The sequence below is a fragment of the Camelina sativa genome, chromosome 3 (assembly GCF_030686135.1).
Source record: "Camelina sativa cultivar CO46 ecotype springtype chromosome 3, ASM3068613v1".
Classification (NCBI taxonomy): domain Eukaryota; kingdom Viridiplantae; phylum Streptophyta; class Magnoliopsida; order Brassicales; family Brassicaceae; genus Camelina; species Camelina sativa.
Window position 1 is genome coordinate 12,342,390 of NC_141882.1, and position 20,785 is coordinate 12,363,174.

The 20,785-nt window shown below is 35.7% G+C and overlaps 4 protein-coding genes, 1 long non-coding RNA gene and 1 pseudogene across 9 annotated transcripts; 3 read left to right on the forward strand and 3 right to left on the reverse strand.

Annotated features, from left to right (window-relative positions):
* Positions 1 to 1,847: 1,847 nt before the first annotated feature.
* LOC104778936 (uncharacterized) lies at positions 1,848 to 3,150 on the reverse strand (annotated as a pseudogene). Its single transcript, XR_015586942.1, has 3 exons — positions 3,041 to 3,150; positions 2,212 to 2,925; positions 1,848 to 2,092 (listed from the first exon to the last, which is right to left on the reverse strand). The product of XR_015586942.1 is annotated as an uncharacterized LOC104778936 (transcript).
* Positions 3,151 to 6,546: 3,396 nt separating this feature from the next.
* On the forward strand, positions 6,547 to 9,218 carry LOC104776955 (uncharacterized). Of its 4 annotated transcripts, none has more exons than XR_015592045.1 (5): positions 6,594 to 6,880; positions 7,053 to 7,791; positions 7,890 to 8,049; positions 8,230 to 8,314; positions 8,701 to 9,218. It is a non-coding gene; the product is annotated as an uncharacterized LOC104776955 (long non-coding RNA). The 4 variants fall into 4 exon arrangements; XR_015592056.1 differs by having other exon boundaries at positions 7,890 to 8,016; XR_766193.3 differs by lacking the exon at positions 8,701 to 9,218 and having other exon boundaries at positions 6,547 to 6,880; positions 8,230 to 8,484.
* Positions 9,219 to 9,316: 98 nt separating this feature from the next.
* On the reverse strand, positions 9,317 to 10,380 carry LOC104776953 (uncharacterized). Its single transcript, XM_010501134.3, has one exon. The coding sequence runs from the start codon at positions 10,025 to 10,027 to the stop codon at positions 9,473 to 9,475; it is 555 nt and encodes a 184-aa protein (XP_010499436.1). The 5' UTR covers positions 10,028 to 10,380; the 3' UTR covers positions 9,317 to 9,472.
* Positions 10,381 to 13,009: 2,629 nt separating this feature from the next.
* LOC104776956 (peroxisomal targeting signal type 2 receptor) lies at positions 13,010 to 14,295 on the reverse strand. The gene has a single exon (XM_010501135.3). It carries the CDS (start codon positions 14,293 to 14,295, stop codon positions 13,342 to 13,344), a length of 954 nt encoding a protein of 317 aa, XP_010499437.1. The 3' UTR covers positions 13,010 to 13,341.
* Positions 14,296 to 14,664: 369 nt separating this feature from the next.
* Positions 14,665 to 15,849, forward strand: LOC104776957 (uncharacterized protein At2g34160). The gene is made up of 5 exons (XM_010501136.3): positions 14,665 to 14,807; positions 15,028 to 15,076; positions 15,325 to 15,387; positions 15,494 to 15,558; positions 15,713 to 15,849. The coding sequence occupies exons 1-5, from the start codon at positions 14,688 to 14,690 to the stop codon at positions 15,800 to 15,802; spliced, it is 387 nt and encodes a 128-aa protein (XP_010499438.1). The 5' UTR covers positions 14,665 to 14,687; the 3' UTR covers positions 15,803 to 15,849.
* Positions 15,850 to 17,489: 1,640 nt separating this feature from the next.
* LOC104776958 (uncharacterized) lies at positions 17,490 to 20,734 on the forward strand. Its single transcript, XM_087503416.1, has 4 exons — positions 17,490 to 18,071; positions 18,509 to 19,562; positions 19,651 to 20,391; positions 20,488 to 20,734. Exons 2-4 carry the CDS (start codon positions 18,606 to 18,608, stop codon positions 20,530 to 20,532), a joined length of 1,743 nt encoding a protein of 580 aa, XP_087359542.1. The 5' UTR covers positions 17,490 to 18,071; positions 18,509 to 18,605; the 3' UTR covers positions 20,533 to 20,734.
* The last annotated feature ends 51 nt before the right edge of the window (positions 20,735 to 20,785 follow it).

The window sequence follows — 20,785 nt, forward strand, 5'->3', positions numbered from 1 at the left end:
AAACCTCTAGTCCTGTTCTGTCTCAAATCAGTGATCATGCGAACAATAAAGAAAGAGAAACCTCCAGCCCAGTTTTGTCTCCAACCGATGATCATGTGAGCGATGAAGAAGGAGACAGCTCAGAATCTCCAAAGAGATACAGATCTGTGAAGGAACTCATGAGAAATACACAAAAGGTGGTTCTCAAAGAAGCAGCTCACGTCATAGAAGTTTGTCTTCTTGCTCATGAAGAACCACAAACTTATGATGAAGCTTGAGATGATGAAGAGTGGAGAAGGACCATGAGCGAGGAGATAGAAATGATCGAGAAAAATAGAACATGGAAACTAGTAGACAAGCCAGAGAAAAAGAATGTGATAAGCGTGAAGTGGATTTATAAGATCAAGGCAGATGCAAGTGGAAATCACATCAAGCACAAGGCAAGGTTAGTTGCAAGAGGTTTTTCTCAAGAATATGGAATCGATTATTTTGAGACTTTTGCCCCTGGCTCAAATGGAGTGAAGATTGTATCAAATGGATGTGAAGTCTGCTTTTCTAAACGGAGAGCTTGAAGAAGAAGTTTATGTCACACAACCACCTGGGTTTGTGATAGAAGGCAAAGAAGACAATGTGTTAAAGCTCTACAAAGCTTTATATGGTCTTAAACAAGCCCCAAGGGCATGGTATGGGAGAATAGATTCTTACTTCATTCAAAATGGTTTTGAAAGAAGTATGAATGATGCGGCTTTGTACACTAAGAAGAAAGAAGAAGACGTGTTGATTGTTAGCTTATACGTCGATGATCTCATCATCACCGGAAACAATGTTCAACTCATCAACACATTCAAGGAGAACATGAAGAGCGAATTTGAGATGACTGATCTTGGTTTGCTGAACTACTTCCTTGGGATGGAAGTGAACCAAGATGATCGTGGCATATTTCTTTCACAAGAAAAATATGCAAACAAACTTATTGATAAGTTTGGGTTGAAGGAGAGCAAGAGTGTAAGCACTCCGCTTACACCACAAGAAAAAAGAAAAGGAGGAGAAGATGAAGACAAAGAATTTGGAGATCCATCGAAGTATCGAAGCATTGTTGGAGGACTTTTGTACTTGTGTGCATCAAGACCTGATGTGATGTATGCAAGCTCATATATATCAAGATACATGTCATCACCACGCATGAAGCACTATCAAGAAGCCAAAAGGGTGTTAAGATACGTCAAGGGAACCTCAAGCTTTGGCGTGTTCTTTACAAGGAAAGAGACACCAAGGTTAATAGCTTACTCGGACAGTGATTGGGGTGGTTGTCCTGAAGACAAGAAAAGCACCACAGGCTATGTTTTTAGTCTTGGATCAGCTATGTTTTGTTGGCAATCTTGTAAGCAGCAAACGGCGGCTCAATCAACGGCGGAAGCAGAGTACATTGCCGTATGTGCAGCAACAAATCAAGCCAAATAGTTACAAAGACTATTGGAATACTTCGGTTTAAAGCTTGAAGAAGGGACTTCCATCTTCTGTGACAACAAGTCTGCAATAGCAATTGGAAGGAATCCGGTGCAGCATCGAAGAACAAAACACATAGAGATCAAGTACCATTTCGTGAGAGAAGCTGAGCACAAAGGACTCATTCAACTTGAGTTAAGATCATAGGAGAAACAGAACAACTTGCGTCCCTAAATCAAATAACTAACTTATACAAATGTGTTGTGTTATGTAAATGTGTTGTGTTATGTAAATATGTTATGCTATGCAAATATGTTGTGAAACGAGATTTGATTATGCTTCAACACTCCCCCTTAATCATATCTCAGCTTCACTCCAAGATTTCTTCTAAGCTCTTCAAACCTTGTAACACTTAAAGCCTTGGTAAATATAGATCGAGTCTTTGTAACACAACACAATCGAGTCTGTAATACATTCAAATTTCAGATCAATAAAAGTATTACTTTCTTACTCTATTTTCATCATCGTAAACACACAAACACAAAACATCAACACAATGTCCTCTCTGTAACACATGTATCTTCCTTGTATCGTCTCCACCTCTCTAAATACCATGTACCGCTTTGTTCTGTAGCCCAGCCTGCCGTTATCAAAACTCTCACCGTACCTGCACGCAACGCAAGCAAGGAAAGCCAAGGGTGTTTTCAGCCAATGTAACAATTCAATGCATACTACTAGTCTACTAGAGTAGAGATATAAAATACTATTTGACGAGAAAATGTTCACCAGTGGAGACGGACTCCACAAGATATTCCGTCCTAGAACACAAATTCAACAGTTCCCACTTGGATTGAGGCAACTCCGGAAGGTCACGAAACTGCAAATTATGGAAGTTAGGAGCCATGTCTTTTTTAAAGTTGAGATCATAGGAGAAGTGGAGAACAAGTGGTGGCCTCCAGGAGCAGGCAAGTAGAACCTTTGGTCTCTCTTAGAATACATCAGGTTTGAGTTTTCCGTGAAGTCCAAGGGGGTTAAGATATTAGTCCACCGAAGGTCACGACGGGGACTGCATAGACTAAGCTGTCTACCCAAGAACTTGATGGCAACAACCCAACGTTGATCTTCTTGATCAGGAGGAGCAGAAGAAGACATTGCCACATTCCAAAAGACTTGGTTTTGGCAAGTCTTAAGAGCAGTAAGGGGAGGCATAGGAACCATTTTCGGGTCTGGTTTAGAAGCCAAGGGGTTGAAAATGTCGCTGATACATACAGAACGATCATGGTGGTCACAGCAAAATATCCATCCATGAGAAGCTCCGAATCCGTACCCATCAAGGAGCTCTTGGGGTACTCTTTTCCCTTGTACGGTGAGCATATCTTCCTTAGCGACGTCGAACAAGAGAACGTCTCCCATGTTTTCACCGCTTGCCATGACGACTTCCGCATTGCATGCAAGTGACAAATACGGGTTGGTGGTGCGTGACGATGAAAACAGACGAATCTGCCCAAATTAATTAGTTACCAACAGAGTTCAAGAAACCAAATGTTCAATTCTTTTCTCTTAACGTAGCGCAACTTGTTCCAAGACAGAGAGAGAAGAGAACGGAGAAGCTTACGAGCGAATGGTTCCGGTGAGAGAGGTTGGAGAGTCGGGAGAGAAGCTGAGCCATTTTTGATAGTTTACTTTCACAAAGCTCTAAATTATGTTTTGATGAAATGGAACCGCCTGCGGTCTGCTGTCTTAAAAAAAAAAAAGAAGTTTATTTTCTTTTGCGTTATAGTAGTATATTTTGTTTTCCTTGTATGTCATATTTCTTACCCTATATTTTCATCACACTGTTGACCCCACTTGTAAAAGTTGTAACATTTATGCTCACAAATCAAAAACTTAATGGCTCAAATCTAGAATCACCTATAACAATATGATGATCCATACATACATTATATAGGTTTAATTTGTATAATTACATTGATGAGCAATACTTCCTCTTAACGTCCCGTTCCCTCGCACCAACGTATGACCTAGTACGTGCAGGGTCCCTAACACAAAATCTCGGCGAATATAAGAGTAGTAAATTAGGGGGAAACTAATCAAGGACAAGAAGGATTACAAGTCGGAGAAAACCAATTTTGAAAACTTTTTTTTTTGTAATAATGTACTAAATGACAAAAGCCCTCCTTTGAAGGTAAGATATTTAAATTGAATTAACAAAAACGTTTTTAGTAGGAAATCTTATTATATAAATCTTAGTTTTCAAAATTAATCGATAATATTTTGAGATGTGTAAAAAGAAATTTTATTTAATAATTATAAGAAAATTAATAAAATTAAAAGAATTACAATTAATATTTTTAATAATTATAAAAAACCAAAGTAATTTATTATATCACTAATTCTAAAAGGAAAGTTATCTATTAAATTACTAATTTCAATAGGAAAATATGTGCAATTTATAAGGAAAATATTTGCAATTTAGTTACAATTATTATTTATTATAATAATATAGTAAAAAGAAATTTATACAGAAAAATAATTAAAGTATAAAAAAGTTTAATGTGTTAAAATTAGTGATTAACATAATATAAAACAATAAGAAATTAATGTAATTTTTTAAAGTTTTCTAATCGGTGAATGATTTGATAGCTTATTTAATATTATGTTATTATATAAATCTTAGATTCAAAGTTAGTAACTAATGTGATTGCGACACGTGTCAATTTTAACAATTAACGATTTTATCGTGTGTTATATAACTTTGTTTTCACATATTTGTAAATTACAAAAATTAAAAATTTAAATAATTTAATAAATATAAAAAGATAGTTCATTGGGATTAGGCTCAACCTATGTCACAACCAGTAAATATGAAAGACAATACCCAGGGGCTCGTTCGTGTACAATGGCATGCGTTACTAGCTCGTTCGTAATGAAGAGTGCGAGGTTCCACCAAGAAGACCAAGTGAGAAACAACGGACTACATCGAAGAATAAATGAATAATAGTATTGTTGGTCTTCTAGCTTTAAGATATGTTTGGTTTTAATTATCTTCTTTTTTTGTTTGTTGTTGTTGTCAACGTTTGGATTTAATAATCTATCCAATAAATACTGCTGTTGTTTCCTTAAAACCAGCGAAGTATGAAAAAAACTGATTTACGGTTGATGTTTAATACTCTATTTGTTTTATAAAGATTGTCATTTTAAGGATTTTTCTTTATTTTACAAAGAGTGTCACTTTACAATTCTAATGCATTATTTTATATTTCCAATGCATTTTACATTAGATTTCCTAGTTTTACCCTTAATCTATAACTAAATTAACCAGTGTTCTAAAATGCGGCCGTTTTGCCCGTATATGCGTCCCTATTCTATATTCAGTATCGTAACATATCGAATACATCTTATACAGCTTAGTATACGTTTTCTTATAAAGCGGACGCCTGGACACCGCATAGTCCGCGTATACAACACCGCCGAGACGTTGTCCGTACATTTTCCTAAGTGGACAAAAACCTAGTTTCTTAATACTTAATGAAAAACCCTAAATATACAATCCCAACTACTATTAATATCTCTCAGGCTATACCTCGTTTTCATAGCTCGTTAAATTCTATTGCTCTTCTATGTTATTCCATGATTTCTATTCCTGTGTTTGCATCCTCTTTGGTTTATCTCTCTACTCCGATTGACCTTCTTCTTAACGTAAGCTGCTTCATTGTCGCTTTTGTGTATGGTAGTCTTTGTGGTACATGCAGTTTTTTCTTTATTATTTAATATTATACTATACTAGTAATAGTTTGTTGATGCCTCTGTTCATACCTTTGGTTCATTGTTCATGGATATTCCTTGTGAAGTGCTTATATAACATCGATTTTTGGAGTAACAATCATGTTCTGTTGTCATGATTTGATTATTTAATTATTTCAGTTGTTTATATTTTTGTATTGTTTTTTCAGTAAAAATTGGAAGGGATTATCATCAAAATTCAGCTGCTATGAGCTATGGATGAATCTGCATATGTAACTGCTTTAAAAAAGATAACTATTTTATAAGGCATATATAACTGCTTTTAAAAGATAACTATTTTATATAACTGGTTACAGATACATGGCTCCAATGTATATCATGTATTATGTAAGGTAAATGATAAGATAGATTTCATGCATTCGGTGTTGTATCCTTGAACTACTATAAGGAATAACCTATTATCAGCGATGTCCCAAGAGACAGGAGAGTTTAGTCATGTGGGTATGTATTGCTATATACGGATTAAGTCAAAACCAATTTTTTCTATACTCTTATTGAGAACAAGTATGTATTGATGTTCATGTATAGCTCAATCCGATTTTAGGAGACAAGTTATTAGACCCGAGTTTGCCGGATTACAACTAACAAAATTACTATTTTACATGTTATGGAGAAATATATAGTTATAAACGTAACTGTTTCGTTCGGTTGCTTATTGAGGAATAGTTATAAAAAAACACAACTATCGTTAATAATTATGGTCGAACCACGAGCGTCACTATTTTCCAAGAGATACGAGAAGATTAACAAAACTCATGGATGGTATACTAAATACAATAGTATAATTATATAAAATAATACTAATTCTAATTTTAAATTACTAATTCTATAAGAAAAAGAATAAAAAAATTATACAATTAATTATTATAATATCATAATTAAATAAATTATACTGTTAACTATTAACTCTAAAAAAAGGATTGTAAATATTCACTTTTACATAAACAAATAATTTTCTCATGATAACATTTTTGAATTTTTGATTAATTTATGATAATGTTGGTATAATTTTATTTAAAATTAGTTGGACAAGTAGTATAAAACTATTACGTATGAGATTACAAAATATGAAACAAATATATTTAAAATATTGTTATTTTTTTAAATATGAGATCAAATTAGTTTTCAAGTTTTTTTGAGAATTATTTTTTCTTGATTTTTAGTTTTTAAAAAAAATATTAAGTATAAATTTGATATAACGCACATTTTTCTACATAAGCAGAACACAAGTTACACGTATTTTAGCTTTTAGGATCCAAAAATTACTAAAATTGGCTAGGACTAGATATAAGCTTAGGTTAACCCCAACGGGGTTCTAGGAAGGAGTTTTAGTGGAAAAATAGGAAAAAAAAAAAAGAAAAAAAAAAAGAAGAAGAGATATTCGATTTCACATAAGAGACGTGACGTGTCAGTGCAGGGTTGGTGAAGAGTTATATTGAGAGCAAAAAAATTTTTTTCCGTGTTCTTTCCCTTCCTCTCTCTCTCGCTCTCGCTCTCTGTCGCCAATCTCTCAATTATTTTGTTGGCCCGATTAAACTTGGACGATATTGTATATGAGGATATTGAATTCGGAGTCGAATCAATCGGGGGAGATTGAATCGATTGAAATCAGAGGAGATAGAATCGGAGAAGCTTGAACCTATTTCTCATGGTAAGTTTTCTGATAGTAAGAATTCGCGACAGTTTTGTTCAACATGTTCGATTAAGTTTCACATGCGGTCTCGCGAGTTTAGAAACCATGTGTGGTTTTGTTTCATTCTTCTATGGCTTGTGTTTGTGATCGGAATAAATATATAATCTTGATTTTTTTAAAATGACTATAGGTCGCTGAAATCCTCAAAGATCGTCCATCTTGGCTCCGTGGTTGTCGATGTGTGGATACTCTGAGTGTGATTGGCTCCGTGATTGTCAATAAGCAAAAGAAGATAGAGTCTTCTTACCGTATAATGAGACAGAACCCTGCAAAAATCTGAAGTTGGAATCGACAATTTGTTTAACAGAGGCTTGTATGGATGAAGAAAGTGTAGTCCCAGTACCAGCCATGCTTCCATGACAATGCAGCAAAAAAACCTTGAAGAGCGTTGAAGTATGACTCCATACTTCAGTGCTTCAGCTTGTGGAGGTTCTCCAGTTCATATCATTCCCATTATTAATGGAATTGTGTCTAATGTGATGCTTCGGCAATCTGTATTCTCTCAGCTACATGAGTTGTGTCTAATGTGATGCTTCGCCAATCTATGCGCCTGTTGATACGGCATCATTTGTGATCTATGCGCCTGTTGATACGGCATCAATAGAGGGTGTTCTCAATGCAGGTACAGACCCTGACTATGTGGCTCTCCTGCCTTCCGGTTTTGCTATTCTGCCGGATGGTATGGGTGATCAGCCTGGAGGAAACGGAGGAGGATCACTCCTGACCGTTTCCTTGCAGATGCTGGTTGAAGAAGTTCCTTTGGGTAAGCTGAGTACTAGCTCTGTTAAATCCGTTGAGAAACTGATTCGTGCAACCGTGATGAGGATCAAAGATTTGTTTCCTTTACATATTGCAACACCCTCAACTCGGTAATCTATTGAATCTATTTCATAAACACACTTAGTACTTATCTAACTACACAATTAAGGTGCTGATGACGTTTTTGTTTTGTCTTTTTTTATTACAGGAAAGTAAGCTAAATGGAAGATTGAATCAAGGAAGAAAGAGGGAGACTGGTTGTGTGGAAGATCGGTGGAGAGCTTCAAAAGGGGAGGAGTCAAGAACGAACCCCAAAGAGATTTTTTCTTTATGAGGTTCCGGATTTTACTTGCCCTGAAATATATTCAGTTGAGTCTTATGTTTCCTTGTCATTGCGGGAACCTTTTGTTATTTCAGTTGAGTCTTTTGTTTTCTTGTAATTGGAACCTATTATGGTGGTGTAACAAAATAATTCCTCCCAATCTGTTTTTACACTAATGAAAAGCTGAAATATGTAACTGCGTCTATATTGTGGTTATGATTTGCAGGGATTGGTGACGTGGACTAAGGGTGGAGATGACGTGATTCTTCAGGAATAACATTTGTTTGTTGATTTTATCCCAAGTCTACAAGGTAATACTAGCATTTCTCTTATGTTGCATCTCTTATAGTAATTTTAAAAACTTTTAGCTATAAATTGGGATTGCTGACTAATGAAGAGACTTTTGTTCTTGCTGTAACTCACACATTTTTATTTCTTGTGTCATGAAATTTTTTAATTTCAAAAAACTATCTTTTAAAAATAAGAGACTCAAAATTATATCCCACCATTGGAGGGGATAATTTTAATTAAGAGATCAAGGGTTCTTATTTTTAAAACAGTAAATAATTTATTCATTAAAAATTCAAATAGTACATAAGAGACTCAAAATTAAAACCTTCCAATGGTGATGCCCTTACATTCTTTTTTTTTTTTTGGTAAAAGGTTAAATTTTATACCATTTTTGAATTTGTGACAGAAGTTACAAGGAATACAAGTAGCGGAAAAAATACCAAAATCTACTGAATAAACAGACAACAATAAAACAGTTAAATATGAAACGTAAACCCAAAGCAAAAACCGAAGAAGAAACACCAATTCCAAGGTGCCAAACTTGGAAATTTGCATGATTTCCACAACTCCGAATAGCTGGAGTCCCATTCTAGTTGCCACGAGCAAACCCTAACAAAGGCCAGCCTTCAAAACCTCCTTGTAAGGTGCCTACAGCTTCTCCGCAAACTAACACAAAAACGCAATGACAACAACGGACTTATTCACAAATCCGATGGTTACAGGAGCATCTATGGGCAACCAGAGAAACCACCTCCGGTCACCATTCTCATCGCAAACGACAAGAACCATCTCCCACGGATAAGCAATGCTATAGAGACCAAAGCGCCCTTACATTCTTACTAATGTACAAGGGAAATAGTTAGATACAAAAAACAATGAATAGTTTCAAATTTCAATAAATACATGAGTTATATTTTACAACTATACGTCAGCGTACAAAAGTTATATTATGCATTACAGCACTAATCCATTTACTTTCTATTGAAAGGTGTAGTACGTTTAATCTAAAACAATTAAAGAAATTGATGCCAAGTAAAAAACTTTTTTTCTCTTCAATATTGTCATTCAAATGCACAACTCAACTGACGATATCTTTAATATAAAAATGATGGTGAAAAAAAAAAAAAGAAGCTACGTATTTTTACTATCAAGTAATCCTCAAAAACGATGCCGTTTCCTCAATCTACAGTTATGATCTCCGATATGCTTTCTAAGTGCGGTCTCCACACGCCGACGCGTCCCTTCCTCCGATCTTTTTGCGTCGCCACTTTCTCCGATAATATCTCCGTCAAGTACCGATCAGAGATCAACAAATCCTTCTCGGAACTTTTATCTTTATTCTCGTCATTACATTTCTCACCACCGCGGTGATGCTGTGACCGCTTCTTGACGGCGTTGTTTGCGTTACTTTTATTATCCCGGCGGATCTTTCCTCCGGCGAATTTATCAGATTTAGCTGCAGGCATGAGGAAATAAATCTTGCCACGTTGGAGCTCAGCTTCCGGAGGGACGACGACGATCTTTGTGGCTGAGATGACGTCACGCTCGTCGTGGTCGGACGGTGGAGGAGATGGTTTCTTGAGTACGTGCTTCGGGTGAGCCTTCATGACTTCGCTGGCCGTGATCGTCCCACTGATCTCCTCAACGTGTCCGTTTGAGTGAACGATCCTGATCACGTCAAGAGCTCCGCACGGTAGAATGCAAGCGATGCAACACCTTATTGTCTCCTTCATTATCTATGTTGTGTGTTTTTTTTAGTGAAGGAGAACAAATAACTTAAAAGATTTTGGTTCTTGTTTATAAAAGTTATATGAGAAGATTGAGATGAAATTGAGAGAGAGAGACGTAAGGTAGTGATCTTGAAGAGAGAAGCTTCAAGAAGAACACTAAATTTAAATTGTAATTTTTTTTTTCTTTTTTTTTTGAGAAATTTAGACCATGTGTGTTTATTATTTATTTATAGTCTTTTGGTACGTTTTTATATTCAGATTTTGATGTCCTCTTGTAAACTTTTATTATTGTATAATGTATATTTATGTGTGAGTGTGTATTATAAAATAGTATTATGGTTTCTGTTAGTTGCTCTTTTCCTGCTCTTTTTCAGCGGCTGAGTTTTGGGAATATATGTTGGGTTTGATTTTTATTTGATTTTGGTATTGCTCGATTTTGAAATATTCTTTGAACTAACATTTTACCTAAAGCTTATATATGGAAGATATTAAAAAAGTTATTATCTGCCTTGTTCATTTTTTATGAATACATACATTGCACCAACAACAGTATAGGGAACTACTACAAATTGTGATCCGTATAAAATAATCATTATGAGCTAACTAAGTGGGGTTGTCCTTTTGATTGTGATAGGAGCCTTACGACATATATGTCTTTAAAGTCTAAAACTACACCAAAAATAAAATGTAAAAGCTTGGTATATATCTATTCCTTGAAAAAAAACATTCCTTTGAACACAAACCATACGAATATGTAAGAATCATTTGAATAATACCTTAATATAAACAAACAAATGGAGTAAGGAGAAAAAGAAGCCAAATAACATATATATATAAATTGCATACAAAATATAAATATTTAGAACTTTGTTTTTATAAAATAAAAAAAAATGGTAGGGGAGAGGGAACAAAAGAGGGGTTGAGATAGATGGAATGAATAATTGCACCCAACGATGTGTAATGTAAATGTACTTTACCTTTTGGATCCATCGTCTATTAGCATTTGAGGGGACCCCTCTCCTTCGCTATAAAGCTTTCAATTTTTTTTTTTTCTTCTTCTCTTCTTATTTATTTCTTTCATTATCTTATTAATTAATTTCAGTTTTTAAAATGTATAATACAATGTTGTTCATCTAGCTAGGCTGGGTGCTTATGGGTAGACACATGTTGTAGCATCATTGGGTCTTCTATTATATCATCACACCACACATTACACATCACTTCCCACAATTCACCAAGTTAAGCCTAGATTTAAAACATTAGCAAGACAGTCGGAATTTTTTGATATTATTCAATTATTTTTTGAGTAATTTAAGAGAAACTTATTAATGAAATACCTTGATACAAATATTATATTGTAAATTTGTAATACTCAATTGAGAACCAATATTCAAATTAAGGTTTTCATAAACTAGAAAGAAAAAACTAATTAACTAGTACGGTTCGCAAACCCACATAACAACTATTAGAACCAACTTAGCATCCTAGCAATTTTGTGTGTGTTTTTCCTATTGTCTTTTTCGGTGTTAACTTTTTGTTATTCGTTTTGTTGTCGTTAAGTGTCATCAAAAGTCAATCCAATAAGAAAAGATCGAGCTTTGGATGACATTTAGTTTGGATCCTTTTCACTGAATCATGATATACACGCATCTTGTTGGGATTTCAGATCCTACTGTCTTTAGTCTTTTCTCGTATTCATTACTTTTCTAAAATATATCACAAAAAAAAAAAAAAAATCAATATAGTTAGTTGTCGTCGGATCGTCTTTCTTTATAACTTCTAACTCTCATTAATTGACAAGACTACAAACCATAACAAAATAATGGATTATTATCAGAAAACTTAAAATGAGAGAATATAGACACGTACACTATGCATAATTGTATATGATCTATCTATATAATTAATAAAGAAGAAAGAAAAGAGGATAATAATAAGAGAAGTGTGTTTTCAATATATCCGCATCCGGAACAAGATCATGTGGGTTTGCTTTCCTTTTGAAAGTGATTGACTTCATGGACCCCTCTCTCTCACTCTCTTCTTTCTTTCTTTTACATTTTGGTGTTTGGTGAACACTTCTTTTCACTTCCTTTTGAGCTGATAGAATGTTTACAGATGGATCTTACAAAATTTTAGATAACTTGATGGATAAGGACATGATCATGTTACTTACTTTAAAACTTTTTTGCCATCTTGTAATACGGTCGCGTTATGCAGAAAGAAAAATACTTTTGATACAAAAGTCAGATGACCTTAAGACAATATATAATACAAAGGTCAGAACTCTTCATTCTACACATGTATCATTAGATAAAATCCAATCAATGTTGAACCATGTGCAAGTGTGCAACCCCTCTCAACTGATTCTTGCATCCATTGTACTTTTTTTTTCTTCACCTTCCATCGTGAAGCGACATTCTCGGCATTTGATCTAGCTAGATAAAATCAGTTGTTCTTGATAGAATCCAACTCGATAAAATTCTTTCCTTCAGTTCACCCCATTGAGAGGGTTTGATTAACTAACGAGATAATCTCTACTCTTGAACCAAATCCTAAACCAAAATACATATAGAAACAAGTAACGTTGATGATGAGGATTGAACCCAAACGGACCAATGGTATGCATAATGCATTATATACAAAATGGTATCTTCTAGTCAGCTAAGATGTTCACGACACTCAGGAGACACTCAAAATCAGTTCAAATTACACAGGAGCTCAAAGAAACATGTTAAACTTGTTGCCTTAAGAGATAGTAGATACAAGTTGAATCCTAATGCAGATGCAAAGTTACATATTCAAAACCCAAAGCATACGTCATCACCAAGTAAGGAAGACAGTTACAGAGAGTAATAACCCCAATTGTCTTACTCACACATTGTAAAGACAACAACACACGGTAATAAAGCAGCAATGATTTAGAAGTTTCACAACAGCTATAACCATGTGCTATGCTTGTTGAACTTAAGTAGAAGAGACTCAAGATTTGTATAGTAACTACACATTTCTTCACTTGCAATAACACATTGGTTTTGTAACATGCTAACAAGTACATTGCTCTGATCAATATCACCACCATATCGTAAAAGCGCCCGCAAAAGAAGTGATTAGATCAGCTCATACTGTAACAACAAGCTATATGTATACACTACAGAGAAGCTTTTTCATATGTGAAGTTCCAATACATTGCATTATACTGCAAGATCCCAACTTTATTCCGACTACATCCGTTGAACAAAACCAAACCAATTCCACAACAAATTAAGAGGAAAACTTTTTTTTCTTGCAATCACAGACTTACTTATGAATTATGATCATCAACTAGCTCTAGGATCCATCCCTTGCTGCCAAACATAAACAAGCTCATCCCAACCTGTGCTCGCCATCAAACCTTCAACAAGAACACTCATATCTATGCCAACAGCAAACTCTGTATGATGATCATACCTACCAACCAAAGCATCTTCCACCATGTAATCCCAAAGACAAACAGTCATATCATATGAGCAAGACGCTATCAGATTCCTCCTGTGCGGTGAGAATTTCACCTTCTTCACTGCATATCCATGGCCATTAAGCACAGCCAAAGGAACTCTATAACTCCTAACATCCCAAACCTTAATCGTCTTATCCACTGAAGAGGTAGCTAAAATACAATCATCATACTTGTTCCAATCACAGGACAACAACTCAAAATCATGAGCAGGGATGATCATAGTTGAACCAGGCTCTCTAACATCCCAAATCCTCAAAGTACAATCTCCAGAAGCAGAAGCAAACACATCACCATGTTTAGGGTTCCAAGTCGCTTGGTAAACGCAATAAGCATGTTCCTTGAATGTTCTAATACTCGCGGGACGATCCATAGCCCAAAGCTTCACCGTATCGTCCCACGAAGAAGTGAGAAACGAGTCACGCCGCGTCGGATTGTAATCCACAGAGTGAACCTCACGCGCGTGCTCTTGGAACGATCGGATCGGATTAGACGGTGGAGGAAGAGCCGTGTCGTAAATCTTCACTGAGCCGTCACCAATCGCGGCGACGAGTACCGAGTCATGAGATTCCGACCAGCACACGTCGTATACGGCGTCTGCTGTATCGTAAGCGACGGATTCGGTTACTCCCGGAGCTCCAGGAGCGAGCTCGAGCACATGGATACGGCCGTTTCCGAGGATTCCGAAGTTCTGAGCAGTAGCTACGGCGAGGCGCGACTCGTAGAATGGACTGAATTTCACAGAGTAGCCGTTGAACGGAGCTTTGAACATCGGCATAGCTTCTTCTTCTTCCCCGGCGAGTCTGAGTCTCTCTTCTCGATGATTCAATTCAACGATCTGATCGGATAACGCCGATACGGCTCATCGCAGAATTAAAAAATTTTCCAAAAATAAATAAAATATTAAATTAATTTTCACTCACTCTCTGAATAGGGCCTTTTGGGCCGGATCCTAGCCCATTTGTTTAGGCTGTGTAGAAACGATGTCGGTTTGGGATTTTTAGTTAGGGTTTTTTTGGGGGGTTTGGTTCTTACAGAGAGAAGCTTCATCGTCGTCTCTTTTCTCTTTCAATTTCATCGTTTCGTAGACACAGCGAGAGAGAGAGAGAGAGAGAGAGAGAAATCTAAATTCGAGAAGAGAAGTTTTTTTGATTTTAGAGTTAGTTATCAATGGAAGAGATCACGGAAGGAGTGAACAACATGAACTTGGCCGTTGATACCCAGAAGAAGAATCGGATTCAGGTTTCCAACACTAAGAAACCTTTGTTCTTCTACGTCAATCTCGCCAAGGTAAACCGATAAAACTTTTGAAATCGACTGTTGATTGATTCGTATTTAGGTTAAAATCTATAGATTCGAGCTGTGTTTATTCATGTTGTTTCTGTTTGAATGGGTTTATTTTGCTGGTGCTCTGTGTTGTTAAGGTTTATGAACTTTGTTTTGCTTCTGGAGATTGAGTAAAACATGTGTATGGTACTGACTTTGTTTTGGTGATTTTGATTTTGAACAGAGGTACATGCAGCAGTACACTGATGTTGAATTGTCTGCACTAGGAATGGGTAATGTTCTCTTTATCAGCTTGTTGTATTTAATGTATGGTTATGAAGCTAATCTCTCTAATTAATTGAGATATATGTAACTGAGTAGTGTTGAGTTCATTCAATTCAAAGGTTTTCCTGAAAAGCTATTTCCTTTTATTGTCATTGAGATAGAATCTTTTTATCTTGTTCTTAGCTTAGCTTTGTTTATTGGAAGAGGTTTGTGTTTGGTTTTACTCATAAAACATTGATTTGTGTGCATTGTGCAGCCATTGCTACTGTGGTTACGGTTGCTGAGATATTGAAGAACAATGGCTTTGCTGTTGAAAAGAGTAAGATCTTCTTGAAATCTTGAATGAGCTTAGTGTTAACAATAATGAGGTTTGAAAGATTCAGTGACTATGTTTTGCTAATTTGGAAAATTGCTTCTTCTTACAGAGATCATGACCTCCACTGTGGATATCAAGGATGATTCAAGGGGTCGTCCTGTGCAGAAAGCTAAGGTAATATGATTTCAACTTCACAAATTATTCGAGAAATTACTTGGGCTGTGTGGGATTTAAAGCTTCATTCTGTGATTTTTTTTTGTTTGTTCTGTGAAATTGAAATTGGTTATAATATTGTTAGCTAAATCTGTGGCTTTATATGACTTTGTAGATCGAGATCACACTTGGAAAGTCTGAGAACTTTGATGAACTAATGGCTGAAGCAGAGAAGGAGGCTGCAGAAGCTCAAGAGCAGAACTAAATTGTTTTAAAAGCTTTTTTGGTTCAACGATCTTATAATCTTCGTTTTTCCCATCTCTCTGCTTAATTAAGAAGACACTTTTATTTGTTTTTTTTATTTCGTTAATTTTTGGTTCACTTCTTAAAATGTTATCTTGGATTTTGTTCTCTGTACCTGTGAACATTTATTTTATATGAGTATCGTAGGAAGTAAAAAAAAGATGGCTTCGTTCCGTAGCATATTCGAAACCCTTAATCAAGGGCCAAGTCCATGGAAAATGCTAGTGATACATTTACAAACAATGTGGGATTAGGATATGGCTTTATACTCGACAAATTAGAAATCTATTGGGATGACAGAACAAATGGAAACCACATGATCAAAATATCTGGATCTTTATGTGACATCACTGGTTCTGTGGCTATGATTTGTTATTACTTGCTAAAGTAATCACTCTGGTTCAAATTCTAAGCACCAATAAAACTATAACAATATATTCAAGTTTCAATAAGACTTGACCAAATAAAAGTTGTCAATTTTGTTGTGTTGGTCACTAAAAGTCGTCAATTCAAAACAAAAAAAATATCTACATGCTCAACATATATTTGGATCCTTTTGTGACATCACGGGTTGTGGGCTTGTGGCTATAATTTGTTATTACTACTTGCTAACTGATCACTTTGATTCAAACTTCAAATTTTAAGCACCTACAAACTATAACAATAGGATTAACCATAAAAACAAAAAGAAGTTGCAAAAAGTTTTTAATCTCCTAAATTTCCATATGTTAATTGAAGTATGGGATGGGATTCCATTGCATGATGATAATCACTTTCGACTTTTACTTTGTTTAATTATTATGTCTGAACAAATGAATTGCAATCACTCTTAATTTCATTTTTGTCCATTATTATCATATTCAATCCAGTAATCAAAAAATCCATTTTTCTAGATAAAAAAAATCAGTCTCCATGTCCTCTAGTGTAGTCTAACTAATTTTCTTTTGTTTTCTAAGAATTAGTAATAGAAATTTTAAAAAATCAGCAGTTGGCAAAAAAAGATTGGCATTTGGCACTTAGCATGCAATTATACGTTAATGAGGGGGCAACGCCGCAACGGTGTTCGAAAGCGGCCTGCTGACTAAGAGTGTTAGTTAGCCAATCGTTTTATCCCTTTACTAAACACACACACAAACAAAATTACCATGATCTTTTTTTTTTGTGTTTGTGTGATGGAAAAATTTCACTGATTTGATGGGGTTTCTCTAGTAAAGTTGATTGCTATGGTATTGTGTATATGAATTAAATATTTTATAAATATCAGAAAAAAAAAATCATACAAACTTTGCATCACACAAACAAAATTACCATAATCTCTCTTTTGTTTTTGTGTGATGCAAAAAAATCACTGATTTGATGGGGTTTCTCTGGGCGTAAAGTTGATTATTATGGTATTGTGTATATGAATAAAATATTTTATAAATATCAGAAAAAAAAAATCATACAAACTTTGCATCATGTAAGCTAAGCATACTATAGCATATGTCATCACTTGTATAACAATATCCAAAACTCTCCGAAGTTATGATGACAAGTGTACACACTTTTATTAGGAAAACAAAAAAAAAAACTCTAATGTGTGTATTTCTTAACTGATTCAACCGATCTATTATATAAAAACTAAATGATTGAAAATAATTTGAGTTGTTGTTGGTTACGCCAAAAATTCTTTGCTTCTATCATTCTCTCTAATGTGTCGGTACACACCTTAAATTATTCCCCCAGAGTGCAAAAGTAACAAGTAAAAAGGCCTCATAATTACTAGTAAGGGATTATTAAATTATCTGTTCTACGGTACGTTACTTAGTGCTCAATTTATATAAGGTCGGTCTCGGTCACAAGAAATGGCTGAATCTGGTTTGCTGTGGTTCGTTTTCGGTTAAATCTGGTTAAATACCGCCACCTCTATTAATGTGCATAGAGGCAAAACAAGATCTTTGACCAATAGTGAACGAGAAAGTGAAGTAAAGGCAGGAAGAAGAAGAGTCCAAATGCACCAATCATCTCGTGACTAAACTTCATCTTCCCTTTTTCTTCTCCAGTCTCCATCTTCCTCTCTTCGTCATCTTCACGGCACATACTCACCAAAAGGAAGAAAAGCTTACCTTCTCTCTCTGTTACGTTTACTCAAGTCTTCTTTCACTCTCCTTTTTAAACTCTCAAAGCCTCTTCCTCTCCCTTCTCTCAAGCCTCTCGTTACGGTTCTCTTTCGATCTGTGCTTTTCTTTCTGGTAACGTTATTCTCAATCCTTCTTCTAGCTTTAAGGACTTTTTTTTTTTTTTTTTTGGAAACTTTGATTCTCCCGTAAACGAGTTTAATTAATTAATTAGTTGATTATCGATTATAATTTTCCTGATCATTAATTTGATTATCTCAATTCTGCTTAATTACATCGATTATGAGATCGTCACAATCTTATAGTTGTGCCTAGTACTCAATTGTGCATATAATGATTGATGTCACGGGTCTGTATTTGATATTATTGGTTGCTAGATTTCAAATTTATTTAGCGGTGTTGCGTTTGCGTTAGCATTATTATATTAAAAATTTGAAGTTTCTAGTAGTACTAGAAAAAAATCTTTTTTGTTTGTTTCCACTAACTTCACATTATGTGGATAAAATGCAAGATTACTGAACACTGTTATGTTTGGTTTTTTTGTTTGTCAGATCTGTTCTAGAGAACTTGGTATATATACCAACGAGTTTCATTGGTCTGTGAGTCATATCCTAAGAACGAAAATTGAACACTGCTCTTTGCTTACTAATGGCGGAGAGGAAACTGAACTACAACGTACCTCTTCTTTCAACAAGACGGATGCAGAACACATCAGCTGTCTCTGTACGTAGAAACAAGAGTAATAACTTCACTGATTATGACTCTACTAAGACAAGTGAATGTCATCCAGTTCTTATCCCTGGTTTGGATCAGGTTACTGAACCTGCCTCTGTTCCTTTCACTTGGGAGCAAGCTCCTGGGAGATTAAAGGGTAACGATTTCAGACCACAAGTCTGTGACTTGACGCAAGAAGAAGAACAAGTCTTTAAACCATGTCGTCCACCGGGTAAAGCCATTGATGGAAACATGACAAGATTGCAGAGTTTAAAAGGTAAACAAGTTGAAGAATCAGAAGATGATGAAGATGATGTGTTTTCTGATGCTCGTGACACACTCTCTCCAAAGGACTCGTTTTCTTTTAACAACAGCATTAGTGGTGTGAGTGGATATGGTGTTGTTGAGACCAAGAAACCACTAAAAAGTTCTGAGGATAATCAATCTCGGGAGTTTATGTTGAACCGGTTTTTACCAGCTGCCAAAGCCATGACTGTGGAGCAGCCTCACTATGCTTCTAATCGAAAACCATCGAGTTTTATGCCTGAACCAACCATACAGATACGAGAGTTAGTTCCTGGGGAGAAGCAGCAAACTCCTAATAGGTATGATGAGTCTGTAGTCCCATCTTATTATCACCACCAAGACATAGATGGTGAAGCAAGTGAGAACAATGATGAAGATGATGATGGGGGTTCTGAGTATGCCTATCTTTCAAAGAGAGGTTGTGGGATGTTTCCACAATTGTGTTTTAAAGACTCTCTAACCATGCTGAATACAGTACCTGGTTTCAAATCCAAACACAACTCTCCAGTAACATCCCCAAGCCATGATCAAGTGAAGTCAAGCAAGGTTGCTCAACTTAAATCTCGATTCCAATCTGTAAAAAAGGTTCCACTCCTGTCCTTTGAACTCCTATTAGTCCCTTATAGATATGATTAGACACTCACTGACTATAAACTCTTGTACATTTTTCCAGTTGGCTCTTGATTCATTTTCTAAACACAAGCTGAGTGGTAAAGTTCAATCACCGGTTCATTCAAGCACTGGGAAGAAGTTCAACTCTGAATCAAACTTGCTTTCTCCTGCAAGTAGGTCTTCATCTCCTTACAGACACACTCGTTGTATGTCACCTTTTCGTAGTACAGGCAACAGTTCTCCTTTTCACCCTGTTGGTTTCCCTGAGACTCGTAAAGAAACCGAGAACCTGAGAGCTAACAGGTTGAGTAAGCATACTAGAAACATAAGCTTGTCTCAGGAGTTACTCCACCGTAAAAGCAATGGTTCAATAAGCTCACTCTTGGAGAAGACAGTATATGTCGACACCGAGAATGATCCCATGACTGAGGATCAGTATAACTCAAATGCCATGACCTCTCCAGAGGAAGCAGACATGGGAAATAAACCAGAGGCTAATCATGACCTTGAAGCTTTTGAAAATATAAGTATTAGAAGTGGTGAAATGGTGAAGGGTGATGAGTTGGAGAAGATCAATAGTGGTTCAGATTGGTCACTTCTTGCACCACCATCCCCCAAAAAGCCTTCTGAATCTTGGCTTTGTCATAATCTGCCTTCAGTAGCCGCCTCTCAGATCCATTCACGTAGATATTCATTCAACATCCAAAAGCAGGATCTTACAGAAAACTACAGAAACGTTACTAAGTGGGAAACTATTGTTAAGACTTCTTACATGCACAGAGATCATAGCCGATATTCCGAAGTAAGCATCTCTCATTTTTCACATATAGAATATTATGCTTAAGCAAGAATCATACTAGCCATCTTTGGTATATTTACTTACTTCATTCTCTTGCAGGAATTGGTTGCTCATTCATCTCATCAATCCAAAACTTGCGCTTGAAGCTTCTCGAGATCTGAACTCCCCCGGATCACCAGGTTTATACATATATTTCAGCTTGATTAGTAGTAGTCCATCTAGTCATTTCATTCGCCGGTGTGATTGTTGTATGAACCTTATAAAATACCCACAAATATCTTGAGTGATTTACATGTGCAGATTCAATATTTGTGAGTTTACCTAATAGATGAACCTTATGCTCTCACTCTGAGTTTTCACTTTCACTAACTAACTTGTTTTTATTTCATTGAGGTGT